The sequence below is a fragment of the Sorghum bicolor genome, chromosome 6 (assembly GCF_000003195.3).
Source record: "Sorghum bicolor cultivar BTx623 chromosome 6, Sorghum_bicolor_NCBIv3, whole genome shotgun sequence".
Classification (NCBI taxonomy): Eukaryota; Viridiplantae; Streptophyta; class Magnoliopsida; order Poales; family Poaceae; genus Sorghum; species Sorghum bicolor.
In genome coordinates, this window is record NC_012875.2 from 39,756,630 (window position 1) to 39,773,012 (window position 16,383).

A 16,383-nucleotide genomic window follows, 5' to 3' on the forward strand; every position below is an offset into this window, starting at 1 on the left:
ACGGTTTTAGTTTACTTTCTGCAAAGTCTCATTACTTCCTGTGCTTTCGTTGAAGGCCGGCAGTGCCGCCCTATAAGGCCGGTAGTACCGCCCTCTGTTCTAACAGAAACTCAAGATAATTTTTTACAGGCCTATTCACCCCCTCTAGGCCTCCTTTGCCTTCCAGGAGATCCTACAAGTGGTATCATAGCCTTGTTGCTTTGGATATGCTTCACCGCGTGAAGTATGGAAGTTGGAGGAGGTTTAAGAACTGCTCATGAGCCAAAATATGGTGGTGTGCTTGTCGAAGATGTTAGTAGCAGCAGTGACATGTCACTCTCGATAGCAAGCAACACCACCCTCAAGGATGACAAGACCATCGATGCGAAAATAAAGAAAGAGAGAAGAGCAAGAAGAGAAGCAAGGAGAAAAACCAAAGAAGAACAACAAAAGGATGATGAGAAGCTAAAAAGAAAAGAAGAAAGGAAGCACATACGTGAAGAAAGAGCAAAGAGAAGGGCAGCAAGAACAAAGCAAGAAGCAAAGAAGGCATATGATGCTTCATCTAGTGAGCTATCTAGTAGCTTGGATGATGCATCATATCATGCTTCCAAGGGACACGAGAAGAACAAGAAGAAGGAAAGCAAGGATAAAGGCAGCAGCACCAAGAAGAAATATGCAGCCGTATCCTTTAATTATTCTTACTTGACTAACTGTGACCGCAAGTCTTTCATTAATGTGCCTACGGGCAAGCTGCCTCATTTCGATGGGACAAACTTTGCCAAGTGGAAGCACTTGATGAGGGCTTATCTTATCGGTCTTCACCCTAGTCTTTTGGAAAATTGTGTGTAGTGGATTTCAAGCACCGGAGAACCCCAAAGAGCCAACAAATGAAGAGCTAGCTACTGTCCATCTCAGTGGGCAAGCCACAAGTATTCTTTTAGTGCTCTAGATGGAAATGATTACAATAGAGTGATGAATGTTGATGTGGCAAAATAGATTTGGGACACTTTGCATCTTACACATGAAGGTGTAGACAAAGTGAGAAGGGACAAAATTGATTTATTGATGGCCAAGCTAAATAGGTTTGTGATAGTTTATGGAGAAGGTCCTCAAGAGATGTTTGATAGACTAATGACCTTGGTAGACAATATTAGAGGCTATGGTTGTGATGAGCTCGATGACTACAAGGCGGTGAAGGTCATGTTGGAAGCCTACTCACCAAGAAATGAGACCGTAGTCACCTTGATTAGAGATAAGAAAAAGTTTGAGCACTTCACACCAAATGATGTGTTGGAAGATTGTTGACCTTTGATATGCAAATAGACGAGGCAAATGAAAGAAGGAAGCTTGGTGAGCTGCAAGCAAAGCTAGATGGCATGAAGATCAAGGAAGTTGCTCTCAAGGCCAACAAATAAAGCAAAAAAGGAATCTCACAAAAGATCAAGGACAACAAGCAAGCATCAACTAGTCAACCTAAAGAACCAAAACAAGTGCAATCAAGGGAGGATACAAGTTCATCTTCAAGTGAGGAAGAAGAAGTACATGGGGCTGATTTCAAGAAAATTGATGACATGGCTTTATTCATAAGAAAGTATCACAAGGGGCTGAAGCAAAATGGATATAAAGTTGTCCAAATAAAGTTTCCAAACAAGAAAAAGAAAACTTGCTACAATTGTGATGGCACCGATCACTTTGTTGCCAAGTGTCCTTATGAAAAGATAGATGTCACACCCATATTTTAAGAACAAAATAGGATGCATAAAAGACTCATATGTGCCCCAGAAACAGTCGCACACATAAGTAGACAAATCTCAAATGTACCATTGCAGTGTTTATTACATAGCGAAATATAATATATCACATAGTCTCATACAAGAATGATAGCATAAAGTAAACAACGCTCTCGACGGAAGCTCTACACAGGGACACTATTTACTGGTTGACTCCAAGCCTAGTACTCATAACGGTAATCCTCATTCCAGTCATCTTCATTATCATATCTTGAGGTGTTGGGAAATTGCAAGAGTGAGCACATATCGTACTCAACAAGTATAACCAGAGGTTCATGAGGCTCAAATAGCTGACACTGGTTTGACTGCATTTAGCTTTTAATGGTGGATAGCATATTCATAATTAAATAGCAAATGTCAAGGTAGCATAAATAATCCATTAATCACATGATCAAGTGTAAGCATAATTAATCCATAGCATAAACGATAATCAAATGAACATAAAAACTTAACAAGCTCAACGTCGGCGCAGCAAGAACCCCCAAGGCCGCTCATAACCGTGAGCACGGCTAGTATACCAGTTTTACACTCTACAGAGGTTGTACATCTTTACCCATGAGTCATGATTTACCCTTTCGCCCATGGTAGCTAATCTCTTAACCCCCTTCCTAGGGAGGTTGGCAGGGATCACTATGAAGCCTTTCAAAAGTTCGTCTAACATGTTAGGGCCGCAAGGTTTCCTTTGCGCGCAGATATAGAGCCCCCCTTCCGATGGCACAATGACTCGCAGCCTATACACATACAGACAGAGGCCACACTATACCCAAAATGGTTCAGCCCCTCCGCCCTTTCGGGTAACCTCTAACAAGCTAGAAAAGGGCTTCATACTGAGCTAAAGCCGGAGCCATTATAGCCCTCATGGTTGCACTGTTGTCCCGGTGATCACTTACAGACAAGATCTCATATAGTTATTTGTCATCTTTTAACGTTCATTGCATAGCTATTAATCATCTTACAAGATCACGGATTATATCAAGCACTAGCACATCTACACCAAATGCGTATCAAGTGGGTAACAAGGAATCTAGGTAACAATCATCTATGATTTTGCTAAGGTTGACAAGGTGATAGCATGCATATGATATATATGTGTAGTTATAAGTGAATAGGTAACAAGGATGATCCCAAGTTATACTTATCTTGATCAAAGCTCTCCTGAGCCTACTGGTCTTCAAAAGTTTGTCCTTGATTACCAACGTATCGCTCACCGTCTATATTCGATCATCAATCAACAACACGCAATCCAATGTAGACAATCATACATAAAGCAAACAAACTATAATTAGAAAAATACACCAAACAGTGGTAAAACAAATATAAAAGTTTATCAAAATATTCTACGCAGCGCTACGATCACACAAACGTAAAGTTCACAAAAATCGGAATTAAAATAGAGAAGTTATGCATTTTCCAAGATTTCCTATAGAGAAATAATTAATTAAATAGTACCAGGAAATTAAAAAGTTTTAAAACAGTGAAATATTACCTCTAACATGTAGAGCTCGTAAATACGAATCTAACAAAATTTGAATGGACCAAAACGGAGTTAAAACGAATATTTTATGAGCAAAATAAACCCAATGGCAAAACTGTAAATATTGGAAAGCGCATTTAGGTTTCAACCGACAGGAATACGCTTTTAAAACCGGAAAACGTAAACTCCTCCAGGGCGCTAGGGACCGCGGGTCAAAACACAAGTTTCCCAGGGGCTCTTTAACAATTTGCGCAGCGAAGGGTTATCTTCTAATCTCGGCCGCAGATCTTCAATCGGACGGTTGACATCGCGCAGGGGGGCGCTGGCGGCGGGCCGGCCGGCTCCTGATCTCCGGCGCGGTGGTGCACCATTTGCGCCGCCGCTAAGCTCGCCGGCGCCTGTGTTCTCGCGATTCTGTGCACCAAAAACCAAGCCCGTGAACTCACCTAGCGCCTTTGGTCGGGCCGAGAGAGAGCGAGAAGCTCGCGTCGCGACGGGGAAAGGAGTGCGGTTTTCGGCGAGATCCAAACTACGCAGAGACGACGTCTAGGGCTTATAAATAACGCTTGAGTAGGGAAAAGGGGTGCTGTTGACACCGTTTTTGGGCACGTGTCCATGATTGGTAAAGTGTAGGTTGGCAAGATAAGACGGCAATGTTTTGTCTACAGGATGAGTTGCCGATAAGGAAGAATTGCCGATGAGGATGGTTGCCGATGGAGGAGTTACTAAACGTGACTACGTCCATAGGTGTTGATGTTTCTGTGCAGATGGCTACGACGAGGGAATCTGCCGATGATACGGAAGGGGAGTCTGGAAGTTGCCGATCGGCTAGTGGGGATGTTCTGGTTTGTTACGTGAGGATAGTTTTACGTTTTCCTTAGTTATTTAGATCGTTTTGTATACGGATTCTGTTTAAATTTGGAATTCGAATTCTAGTCATGTCTGGTTGTAGCTCTTTGAGCAGGGTATAAATGTAGACCCTAGGGCCTTGTAATGACATCTATCTATCAATCAATCAAACACAAGTTTTAACTTATACTCCAAGCATCTACTTTTCGACGACTTTGTCATACTTTTTTCCTTTTATTTACGAGTTCTTAGGAATTCGTCGACTTAAGCTCGGCGTGTTTTCAAGTTCCGCGTGAATACCTCTTGGCCGTGACATCCGGGCGCATCGCTGTTGTCAGGACCAAAGTATTCGAGTTACCACCTTTGTCGATAGTAAGGTCAAATCGGCTGGCACGCCTTAACATTTGAACCGGGTATTAGCCCTTTGTGTTTGCAGATCAGCTTTTGCACCAACACATCTTTTGGCACGCCCAGTGGGACAGATTCAAGATCAAGATCAACATGTCAACTTCTGAGTTTGATCAAGAGAACGTCATCCCTGTGACGGAAGCCAATCTCAAGGATGAGCAGAAGCAAGCTATTGTTAGGGCTATGGAGGATTACAAGCAGCAATGCCTGAGGTCCTTTAGCATGAACAGGAGCGGCGAGGTGATCCAGAAGGATGCACTGCCGGCACCCCAGCAGGTTACTTTTGAAGCCAATCCTAGCAAACTTCAAGAGATGGTTGACAACGTTATCAACCGTGCTTTGATCAACCAAGCTGGTGTGCTGTCTAATACGGTTTTCAATGTCGTGGCAAGAACTTTCAAGGAAGGACAAATACCACCAGATTATGTAGGCCCCTCTCATCATCAGCCAGGATCACTGGTGGTTACAGCTCCACCAGCTACTACAGCCGCTGCGGGAATACAGACTACCGTTCCTCCAAGTACATTGGGAGTCGCTAATGCACAATCTACACCGATGCCAACCAATCCACAGACTTCAGATGGGCAGATTAAACTTGCTACAGATCTGTTGGCATCGGCAATGTTAGGATTGACTCCTCCTCCTATCTGGTGGGGTTATGGTATGCCTCCAGAGTTAACGCCGGGTACGTCGCAGACAACTGATATGAGAGGCAAGACTCCTATGGCATCGGCACCTCCCAATATGCCGATGAACCAGAGTCCCCAGTATACTACGACTACTACTGCAAGACCTTACACTAGGAATTCTCAAGCTCCAACGTTCCAGATGCCTAACGCATCGGCAGACTCAATGCTGGTGCAACAGAGGTCTATGACTCAACCAGGGTGCGTCAATTCAATGATGATACCCAACTATCAGTCATCGGCAGGACCTATGCCGATGAATGCTAATAATGGATGGCTTGGACAGCAAATCTTTCCACAAACGTCCCAACAGAATCATCAAGCTACCGGGTTTCAGCAAGGACAGATCTATTCCGGGTTCCAGAATCAGGGGATTCCCAACCAGCCAATGAATCTCGGGCAGCAGATTGGCGGGCAACAGCTTGGTGGTCCGCAGGTGGGAGGCCAAATGATTAATCCAATATTTCATGCAGATCGTATGCCGCACAGACGCGTGGAAGCTTACCAGCAGGTGCCAGATCCGCAACCGCCTCATCGGCAAGATGTCGATGCTTATTGGGCCGATAAGATTGCTGAAGTAATGAGAGACCAATTTGGGATAAAACCCAAAGTCAACACTTACTCTTATCGGACAACGTATCCTCCCGCATATGATTTGATCCCGCTTCCACATCGGTACAAGGTGCCGGATTTTACTAAGTTTTCTGGACAGGATGACACGTCAACCATGGAGCACGTCAACAGGTTCTTCATCCAATGCGGGGAAGCTGGTAACAGGGATGAGTTAAGGGTTCGTTTATTCTCATCATCATTGTCGGGATCGACTTTCACTTGGTTTATATCATTACCTCCCAACTCAGTGATTACCTGGGCCGATCTGGAGAAACAATTCCACAAGTACTTCTTTTCTGGGGTCCATGAGAAGAAGATCACCGATTTGGTCAAACTGAGGCAACGCAATGATGAATCGGTTGAAAGTTTTGTTCAGAGGATACGGGAGGTCAAGAACAAATGCTATAGCCTGGTTCTGAATGATCGGCAGCTAGCCGATTTGGCTTTTCAGGGTTTGTTGCCACACATCAGGGACAAGTATGCTTCTCAGGAGTTTGAAAGTTTAAGTCATTTGGTGCAGAGGATTTCTGATCAAGATATTAAACCTTTCGAGCCCAAGAGGGCATGGAACAAAAAGGTGTCGTTCGTTGATGAAGCAACAAGCTCGGACTCTGATGAAGAACCAGTCATCGGTTTGGCAGAATGGGTGAAAAATAAGAAGCCGATGTCTTGCCCTTTTGGGCACAAGGAACTAGAGAAGTTCGCATTTGACACCACTAAGGCAGTGTATCGGAAGCTTGGGAAAGGAGATCATGATTTGACCAAGACCGACATGATGCTTAAAGACTTTGAAGGGAATGTGTCTCCGGTCAAGGGGGCAATATGTGTAGAGTTGACCATCGGCAGCAAAACCTTGCCGACAACCTTCTTCGTGATCAGTGGAAAGGGTGCTTACAACCTACTGTTGGGAAGAGATTGGATTCATGCTAACTGTTGCATCCCGTCTACAATGCACCAATGCTTGGTCCAGTGGGTAGGTGACAAGATTGAAATTGTCCCAGGAGATTCTTCTTATGTCATCGCATCGGCAGAGGCAGACACCTATGAAAGGACTAGATGTATTTCAGGAGAAATTTGGGAAAATATTTTTCTCAAGGTTGCCGATTACGAGATTCCACCGATCCAAGCAGTCGGTTGTGGCAAAGGTTTCTAATGGATAGGTTCGCCGATGATGGAAAGTTAGGCTAGGGGTTCACATCGGCCGATGATCTAGTAGAAGTAGATATAGGTAGTGGTGATAAGCCTAGACCCACTTTTATTAGTGCTAAGTTAGATTCTGAGTGTAAGCAACAGTTAACCGATTTGTTAAAGGAATATAAAGATTGCTTTGCTTGGGATTATACTGAGATGCCTGGTTTGGACCGATCAATTGTCGAACATCGGTTACCTATCAAGTCTGGATTTCGGCCACATCAGCAGCCGGCTCACCGATGCAATCCTAATATTATTCCCGACATCAAGGCCGAAATAACCAAACTTATTGAAGCCAAATTTATTCGGCAGTGTCGGTATGCCGAATGGATTTCCAATGTTGTTCCGGTCTACAAGAAGAACGGGAAGCTTCGCGTCTGCATTGATTTCAGGAATCTCAATAAAGCTACACCGATGGATGGATACCCAATGCCAGTTGCCGATCTGCTAGTCGACGCTGCGGCTGGGCATCGGATTATTAGCTTTATGGATGGCAATGTAGGATACAATCAAATATTCATGGTTGAAGAGGATATTCCAAAGACCGCGTTCAGGTGCCCTGGTCATGTTGGATTGTTTGAATGGATAGTCATGACCTTTGGCTTAAAGAATGCTGGTGCTACTTATCAAAGGGCCATGAATTTCATATTTCATGAGTTCATCGGCAAGCTGGTGGAGATTTATATTGATGATGTGGTGGTTAAGTCTGGAGATTTCACAAAGCATCTTGCCGATTTGCGAAAGGTGTTGGAATGCACAAGGAAGCATGGTTTGAAAATGAACCCCAATAAGTGTGCATTTGGTGTATCGGCAGGACAATTTCTTGGTTTCATGGTGCACCAACGGGGGATTGAAATCAGTCGAAGATCTATTGATGCCATCAATAAGATAGTGGCCCCTACCAACAAGACCGAGCTCCAGTCTTTGATCGGCAAGGTAAATTTTATCAGAAGGTTCATATCTAATCTGTCTGGCAAGATTCGTGCTTTCAGCCCTCTTCTTAAGCTAAAGGCCAATCAAGAGTTTGTTTGGGGGAAGGAACAACAGTTGGCTCTGGATGAAATCAAGAATTATTTAGTGAATCCTCCAGTCCTAATTCCACATCAGCAAGGGAAGCCCTTCATATTGTATTTATCTACCGATGGGATGGTCATCGGTTCGGCTTTAATTCAAGAATTTGAAGGGAAGGAGCGTGTAATTTATTATTTGAGCAGGAGGTTGATTGATGCTGAGACCAAGTATTCGGCTATTGAGAAATTATGTTTGTGCTTATATTTCTCTTGTATCAAGTTAAGGCACTACTTGCTATCGGCCGAGTGCACTGTTATTTGCAAGGATGATGTGGTCCGGTACATGCTGTCCATGCCGATTATGAGTGGCAGGATCGGTAAGTGGATTCTGGCACTGTCGGAGTTCGATTTACGTTATGAATCGGCTAAAGCAGTTAAGGGGCAGATTATGGCCGATTTGGTAACTCAACATTGTGGCGCGGTGGAAGCCTTGGAAATTGTACCTTGGACGCTGTTCTTTGATGGGTCCACGTGCGACCGAGGAGCAGGAATCGGGATAGTATTAATTTCCCCTCGGGGAAGGAAGTGTGAATTTTCCTTGCCGATTGTTGCCACGTCGGCGAATAATCTGGCTGAGTATCAAGCTTTAATAAAGGGATTGGAACTGTTAAGGGAAGTTCACGCTGATGCTGTCGAGGTCTTCGGGGATTCTATGCTGGTTATAAATCAATTGGCTGGAAGCTATGAATGCCGAAGTGAAGTTCTCATAACTTATTACGAGCGGAGTATGCAATTATTGAAGGAATTCAAGGATTTCCGATTAGAGTATGTTCCTCGATTGCATAATGAAGAGGCCAATCGGTTGGCTCAGCATGCATCAGGATATCAGCCTATGATTGATGCAATATCGGCAATTGGTGCCGATGATTGGAGAAAAGAAATCATTGATTATTTGAAAGATCCATCTAAGAAGTTGAAAGGCGGATTCGGTTTCAAGCCACCAAGTATTCAAAGAGCACCCGCATCGGCCATGAATCCTATTATCAAACCTTGGCCGTTCCGGGGATGGGCTATTGATTTGATCGGCCAAATTTATCCACCATCTAGCAAGGGGCATAAGTTTATTCTAGTTGCCACCGATTATTTCACTAAATGGGTTGAAGCTATTCCTTTGAAGAAAGTTACATCGGCCAATATGATTGATTTTGTGAAGGAGCATATTATTTACCGATTTGGGATTCCACAGACGATCACTACCGATCAGGGTACTATGTTCACATCAGGGGAATTTGATGAATTTGCAATCGGTATGGGAATTAAGGTGTTAAACTCTTCTCCTTATTATGCTCAAGCTAACGGGCATGCCGAGGCGTCCAACAAGGGAATTATCAAGCTCATCAAACGAAAAATTGAGGAGAATCCTAAGCGGTGGCACACATTGTTAAACGAAGCTTTATGGTCCTACCGAATGGCTTGTCATGGATCGACCAAGGTTTCACCTTATCAGTTGGTGTATGGACATGATGCAGTGTTGCCTTAGGAAATTAAGGCTAGATCTAGGCGACTATCTTTTCAAGATCAGTTGGCTGCCGATGATTATGCTACTCTGATGACAGACGAGTTTGATGATCTAGCAGGGCATCGGCTGAGGGCTTTGATGAGTATAGAAGAGAATAAGAAAAGAGTTGCCAGATGGTACGATAAGAAGGTAAAGGCTAAGGAATTTGCCGATGGAGACTTAGTATGGAAATTAATCTTACCGATCGGGACTAAAACTTCAAAGTTTGGGAAGTGGTCTCCTAATTGGGAGGGCCCTTATCGGATAAGTCGATCGGCTCCTGGTAATGCCTACATTTTGGAAACTCTCGAAGGAGTCGAATTTCCCAGAGCAGTAAATGGTAAATATTTAAAGAAATACTACCCCAGCATATGGGTCGATGCATGAACGTTTAAATGCCGATAACATTCCTATCGGCTGGATTGAGATGTATCTAAGGTCGGACTCAATGTTGCAAAAGATGCCGATAACAGTCCTATCGGCTAGACTAAACATCAAGAAAGCTGAAAAGCAGGAAAAGGCCGATGTGTTGCCGATGAGGAGTTCACATACTTAGCAGCGCTTGGATGGCCGATATAGCGCGCAGGCGGATCTGGTTGGCTGCTTCTACTTCTTTGACGTCTTCATCGGCAGAGCCTTCTATCGGCTTCAACTTCTTCTTCAACTGCAATGCTTTGCGACCATGGGCGTTTCGTTCTTGTTCAAGGAGCTTGATGGTCTCTGGCAGTTGACTCTCTTCCTGTTGGGCTTGGGATAGGGCATCCTCCACCTGCTTGAGTTCTGCCAACAGGGCTTCTCGTTTTGCCGATAGGTCGGAGATCTTCTGCTTCAGTACGTTTCCTGAGGACTTCAAAGTGCCGATGTTCTTGTGCTTCTCATCGGTCAAGAGCTTCTCTTTCATCATCTCCTCAGAAAGCCGGGTCTGAGCAGCTCTGTCGGCAAGGCGCCGGGCGGCCCTCTGGTACTGCAGCTGACGACTCTCCAGATGTGCGGCCTGGAAAAGGACTTCTTCGGCATCGACAGGAATCTGGCCTCTGAGGGTCTTGAACAGAACCTTGGCCAGGTCGGAGTCATCGACCAGTTGAGCCGTGTCTTGATGGAGGAGAGCCGACAGTTCTTCCAGCTTAGCCCTGATCTCTGCCGATGCGATCCCAACTGCCCGGGAGGAACTTGCTTGCTCACCTTCGTCTTCGGAGATATCAATGGCAAAGGAGAATAGGCTGTCGGGAGAATCCTGTTCCTAAAAAGGAAAACAAAGTGAGTCATTCTATGATCAGAGCATCGGCAAATAGTATTGATGGAGATTGGATGGCTTACTTGCTTCAAGTCTATCTCTCGCCTCTGACTGGAAGATGCCGATGGAGCCATGGGTTGATCGGCCAGAGTTGCCGATGGAACTACGTCAGCTGAAAATTAACAGAAGTGGTTATAAGGCCGAAAAGGAATAAGTTTATCGGTAGTAATGTTATAAAAATGTGTTACCTTGAGGAGGGATGATGCTTGTCTGGATTGAAGAAACTACCGACGATATGATTGAACCTGCCGGATCGGTAGTTTGCTCGCCTACATCGGCTGATGTGTCTTCTGGCTGGAGTGCTTCTAATTGAGGTTCTTCTTGCTGGGGTTCTTCCGCTTGCAGTGCTTCTTGTGGTTGAGGGGGAGATGGTGCTTGCTGAGTCTCTGTTTGTGGGGGAGAAGGAGAAGATTCCACCGGAATGGGAGATACCGGAGGAGGAGGAGTTGCTACTTTTTGGCGCTTGGTTTGTGCCCTGGTACTCTTGGCACCTTTTCTCTTCTGTTGGCTGGACTGGGGGCCATCGGCGCCTTTGCTTTTGGTTCTTGCCGATGCACTGGTTTGCTGTTACAGAAAAGAAGAATTTGTGAGTAGCAGTATAGCCGATGTAAAAGTAAGATCGGTATGAATGAAGAGGTTTAACAGTTACCTTAAAAGCCTGTGCTAGGGTAGAAGCAGCTACCGATGGTGATGTCTGAGTTCTCCTGGTGGTAACTTTCTTGAGGCGTATGCCTCGATGCACGATGGCGGCCAGAGTGGGAGCGTTGTGGCCGATTGAAGAGATTGGACCTGGTGCAAACAGGTCAATCGGTTTGCCACTCCTACTGACTGATGGAGGGGTGTTGTCAACCTGCAAGGCACATAAAGAGTAAGTTACCGATGGAAATAGAAATAAGAATTGAAACATCAGTTCAAGAATACTTACAGTGCCATCGGGAACTTCGTACTCGGGGTCGATCATGCCGCGATATGTGAGAGCCGATTTACAGAACAGATGTTCCTTCCATTCTGCCCACCATTGTTTGTATGCCTGAGTAATGAAAGCGGCTGGAACCCACTCCGATAGGTCTACATCTGTATCGGCACTTGATGGCAGTTGAGCTACTCGAATCCATTCAAGAAGGCTAGTGATGGCTTCTCTGGGTTTTATCACATCGGCATAACAGAGTGCAATCGGCAGCTGGCCGAAAGCTAATTGACGAGCTAATGCCGATGGGTTGTAAAACTCGTAGGTTTGGATGGTGTTTTTCCCACTACCAAAGAAATTCACTGGTATGGCTCTGGGGGTGATCAGTGCCATCTTCACTTCATGGTCCGTGTCAAGGGCATCATTGAACGGGTTGAAGACCAGAGGAAACATACTGTCTGGATCGTCATAAGCTAACCATGCTCGCTCATCTCTGGTTAAGCCTTCATACAAGGTCTGGAAGAATCGGCTAACCTGGTCTGCATTACCCCCTGAACCAGGGAGAACTATGACAGCTTCACCAAAATTCAGGGGAGGGCGTGTTGCCGATTCTTCCTCATCCAGTTGATGGTTCTCGGCTATGTCCGTTGGAAAACGCTGTGCGAAAAGGTCAAACTCAAGGTGCTTGTGTAGATGGAGATTGAGCCACATGTTGATGAACCACCAGGGACCTCCTAGGTTGCCGATAGACTGGTCGAGTAAGAGTTTCCTAGTCACTTGGTGAAGGAGGTGGTAGGCTGCACCGAGCAGGTATCGGCCGAGAGGAAATCGGCCACCATTAGCCAGATTTTCTGCTGCTGCTAAGTAGACGGCGGTTGGTCCTGCCGATGGGCCGCAAAACACGAACTTATCTAACCATATATTCAGGAAACAGGTCTGCTCTTTTATGTTGACAGGGCCTGTTTGTCGACGAAAGCTGGTCGGCAGTCTACCTTGGGGTATACCCACGGTAGTAGTTTATCGGTAGACGGTGCGCAAACTACGAACTCGATGGTGACGCAAGACTCGGACAAGCTTTTTATCCAGGTTCGGCGGCCGAGTTGGCGTAATACCTACGTCCTGCGTCTGGTTGTATTGATTTGTGTTGAGAGAATATGATGTCCTAGGGGGGTCCCTTGCCTCTCCTTATATAGTCTGGAGGGCAGGGTTACAGATCTGGAAACTAATCCTAGTCGGTTACAATTGCCATGGATAATTTGATATCAATTCCTATTCTAACCGACTAGAATCCTGCTTGATCTCCACATCTTGTTTCCTTGCGCGAAACTCCAGGTTGTCGGATCAAGCCTTGAACTCGTCTCGTAATGGGCCAAGTCTCCTGGCCGAAGTCTAGCCGTAAGGGTATAGGGGTTTATACCCCCACAGCTAGTCCCCGAGCACCATGTATTGTGATGTAACACGCCGTCTTGAGCTTCTTCGATCAGTGAGACTTGACGTCTTCAATAAGTGGGAAAGTCGCCCAAACAGTTGCAACGGTCCTTTGACCAACTCAAAAGGCAGTTGATCGACATTGACATCGAAGAAGCGAGTTGTTCGAAGAATGCATGGTGCTCTAAATTAAAAAAGATTTCTTTCCTGGTGAAGTGTGCCCACTTTACTTTTTTGAAAGGTATAAACATCAAAAAAGCATGCATATTCACCGCAAGGTGAAGTGTGCCCACTTAGTCCCCGAGCCTGGTAGTAGGTGACGTAGGCACGTGGTGCCAGGGTCAAAATAAAAGTCCTCAAAGAAATTCTGTAACTGAGATGCATCGCCAGATGCATCGTACCGATGTAGTCCCCGAGCTTGCTGGAAGGCGGAGTATGAGCCTTGTAGCAAGGTCTAAAAAATTGAATTTACCAACCCGTCTGAGATTAAATAGACTAATCGACCAGTCCCCGGGTGTATAATAGTATGACGACCAGTCCCCAAGCACCAAGTGCGCTCCTTAGAATTCTGCGTTGCTATACTGTACGACCAGTCCCCGAGCATCGAGTGCTCGGTGGTCGGTGCAGTCTTTGAAGTTCCGAGCTAATAGACTGGGCGACCAGTCCCCGAGCGTCAAGTGCTCGGTGGTCGGTGCAGTCCTTGAAGTTCCGAGCTAATAGACTGCGCGACCAGTCCCCGAGCGTCAAGTGCTCGGTGGTCGGTGCAGTCCCCGGATTGTTGACTCTCTGACATATTTGTCTTCTTTTTATTGAAACGATCTTTTTAGTTAAAGTTGACATGACCAGGCCTCCTGATGGGTTGTCAGATGGACGCATGAAAAGTTGCGCCTGGCAACTGTGCAGCCGCCCTTTCCGTGGTTTGAGAAAAAGGAAACCATCTATTGGTACGAAAACTCCGCCGCATTAATTGTCTATAATCATTGTAAACCGAAACGCCGCATCCGCCGCATGGCCCGCCCACTTCCCGAGAATACAGGAAATGGGAGAGGTGGAGTTGCGGGTTATAAGAGCCTGACAGTTCCGCATGTACTCCTTACCCTGCCATTGCCCTCAAGCCTTCCATTCTCGCCTCTTTCAGTCACCTGCATCTTCGTAACCCAAGTCCACTTCTCACCTCCAATGGCGAAGAGCGACTCCAAGAAGAGGGCCGAACTGATGGCCAAGGAGTGGAAGAAGTCCCGCAGCACCACCAAATCCCTCGGTGACCTCGTCGACATGGGACTCCTGCACAGCTCGGAGCTTGGCGGCTGGAGAGCGCCGGAAGGAGAAAGCTTCCCCGACCCTCGTGCCGGTGAGATCGTCGTGTTCGAAGATTTCGCTAAGAGGGGATTTGGGGTTCTGGTTCATCCTTTTCTCCAAGGTCTTCTTTTGTATTATGAGATCGGGATTTGCAATCTGCACCCGAACTCCATTCTCCTTATCTCCACGTTTATTCATCTGTGCGAGGCCTATGTTGGCATAGAGCCGCACTTCGATCTTTTTCGTTACCTTTTCTGCTTGAGGAAGAAGGGAGCGGTTGGAGGCTCCAAGGTTGCAGGTGGAGTATACCTCAACCTTCGTGATGGAATGAAGAATCACTACCTGCACTGTCCATGGAACACGTCCTTGACCGAATGGTATAGGAAGTGGTTCTACGTCAGGGAGGAACCGGGCAGCTCCACGTTCTGCGACGTGGGGTACATTCCCGAGAAGAGGGTGAGCTGGACCGACCGCCCGGAGTTCGATGGTCAAGTGGCGGATCTGATGAAGCTGATCGACTGGTCACGCCTGGATGGGCTTGGCGTGGTCGGCAACTTTATTTGTCGTCGGGTGATGCCCTGCCAGAAGAGGGTGCACTCGGCGTACGAGTATGCCGGAAGCGTGGACCCGACCAGGATGCGACCGGAGATTTTGGAGAAGGCGGAGGTACAACGGCTGTTGAACGAGCTGTTCAACTTCGCGGACGGAGGCTTCGTCCGTGGCAGTGATCGGGTGCAAGCCTTCAAGTTAGGCCGACCAGCACCAAAGGTATGTTGCAGATTATTTTGTTTTAGTATTCGTATATCGTATGTGGCTGGCTCATCTTTGTTGCTTTTTGCAGATCGGCGATGTCGACCGGTGCACAGTGTATGTATCACTGGCACCGGGGATGGAGAATCCTGCGGGAGAAGACCCGCTAGAGGAGGACGCTGCTCGGTGTGCTCATTACACCAGCAGTGAGGAGGAACAAGCCCACCCCGTCCCAACGACCGAGGAAAGGGTGTCGGGGAAAAGGCCAATGCCTGTGGATCCGTCGCCGATGCCGACACTGCCGGCGGAGAGCAGCCGAGCGCCGAAGCGGCGTCGGCTCGTTCGAATCGACGACGAGGAGGAGGAGGAGGAGGCCGTTCCGTCGTTGGTCCGGAGGCCTCCTAGCCGTCCGGACGGCGGGGCGACCACTGCCGACCGTGTGGCCGTCGATCCACCTGCGCCTCGCGCTGGGGAGTCGGGAGCGGAGGTGCCGACTGGTCGAACGAGAAGGAGGTTTACCGCGACCCACCGCCGCTCAAACCTGTAAGTGTTCAACTTACGTATTTTGCTGATGTTTTTTTTTATTGTAGTTTTGTTCCTTTAGCACTGCGTCGGATGTCGACCCTGGCCATGCCGCTGGCCAGGGGACGAGTGAGCCGGTCTGCGCTGCTGAAGACGCGGCCCCGCAGACCGCAGAGCAGCCTACGGCTGCAGCCGTGCCTGAAAGCGCCGAGGAGTCCCCGGCCGCGGCACCGGCTACGTTGAGCAGCCCGACCAGGGTTGAGGAGGCTATGGGGACGCCTCCCCCAGCCAGCACCACTGAAAGGGAGGGAAGGGCCCCGACCCCTCCTCCCGCCGGGGAGGGTGAAGTCTCCACACCGCCCCGAGTAGGGGCCGCTTCGACTGCAGGCTCCCCAGGTTTGGTCCGGGGACCAGTAATGCCTGGGACCGCTACCGGGAGCAACGCAGCGCGGGAGGAGGAAGCTCAGGCGGCCTCCGAGGACGAGGTGGAGGAGATTGAGGGTTGTCCCCGTGATGGCCGCCAACACGTGTATGTGTGGCGCCAACGCGGGGATCACTTTATCGGGCATGAAGAGCTCGCCGAGACCGAGGAGGCCGCCAGGGTGGAGCGCGCGGCCAAGCGC

At 47.4% G+C, this 16,383-nt stretch overlaps 1 protein-coding gene across 1 annotated transcript; it reads left to right on the forward strand.

The window, feature by feature from the left end:
- On the forward strand, positions 226-831 carry LOC110436456 (translation initiation factor IF-2-like). The gene has a single exon (XM_021463555.1). It carries the CDS (start codon positions 226-228, stop codon positions 829-831), a length of 606 nt encoding a protein of 201 aa, XP_021319230.1.

Bases quoted from the DNA above. Each gene is read 5' to 3' on its own strand.
- LOC110436456 (XM_021463555.1), top strand. From the start codon at position 226: ATGGAAGTTGGAGGAGGTTTAAGAACTGCTCATGAGCCAAAATATGGT.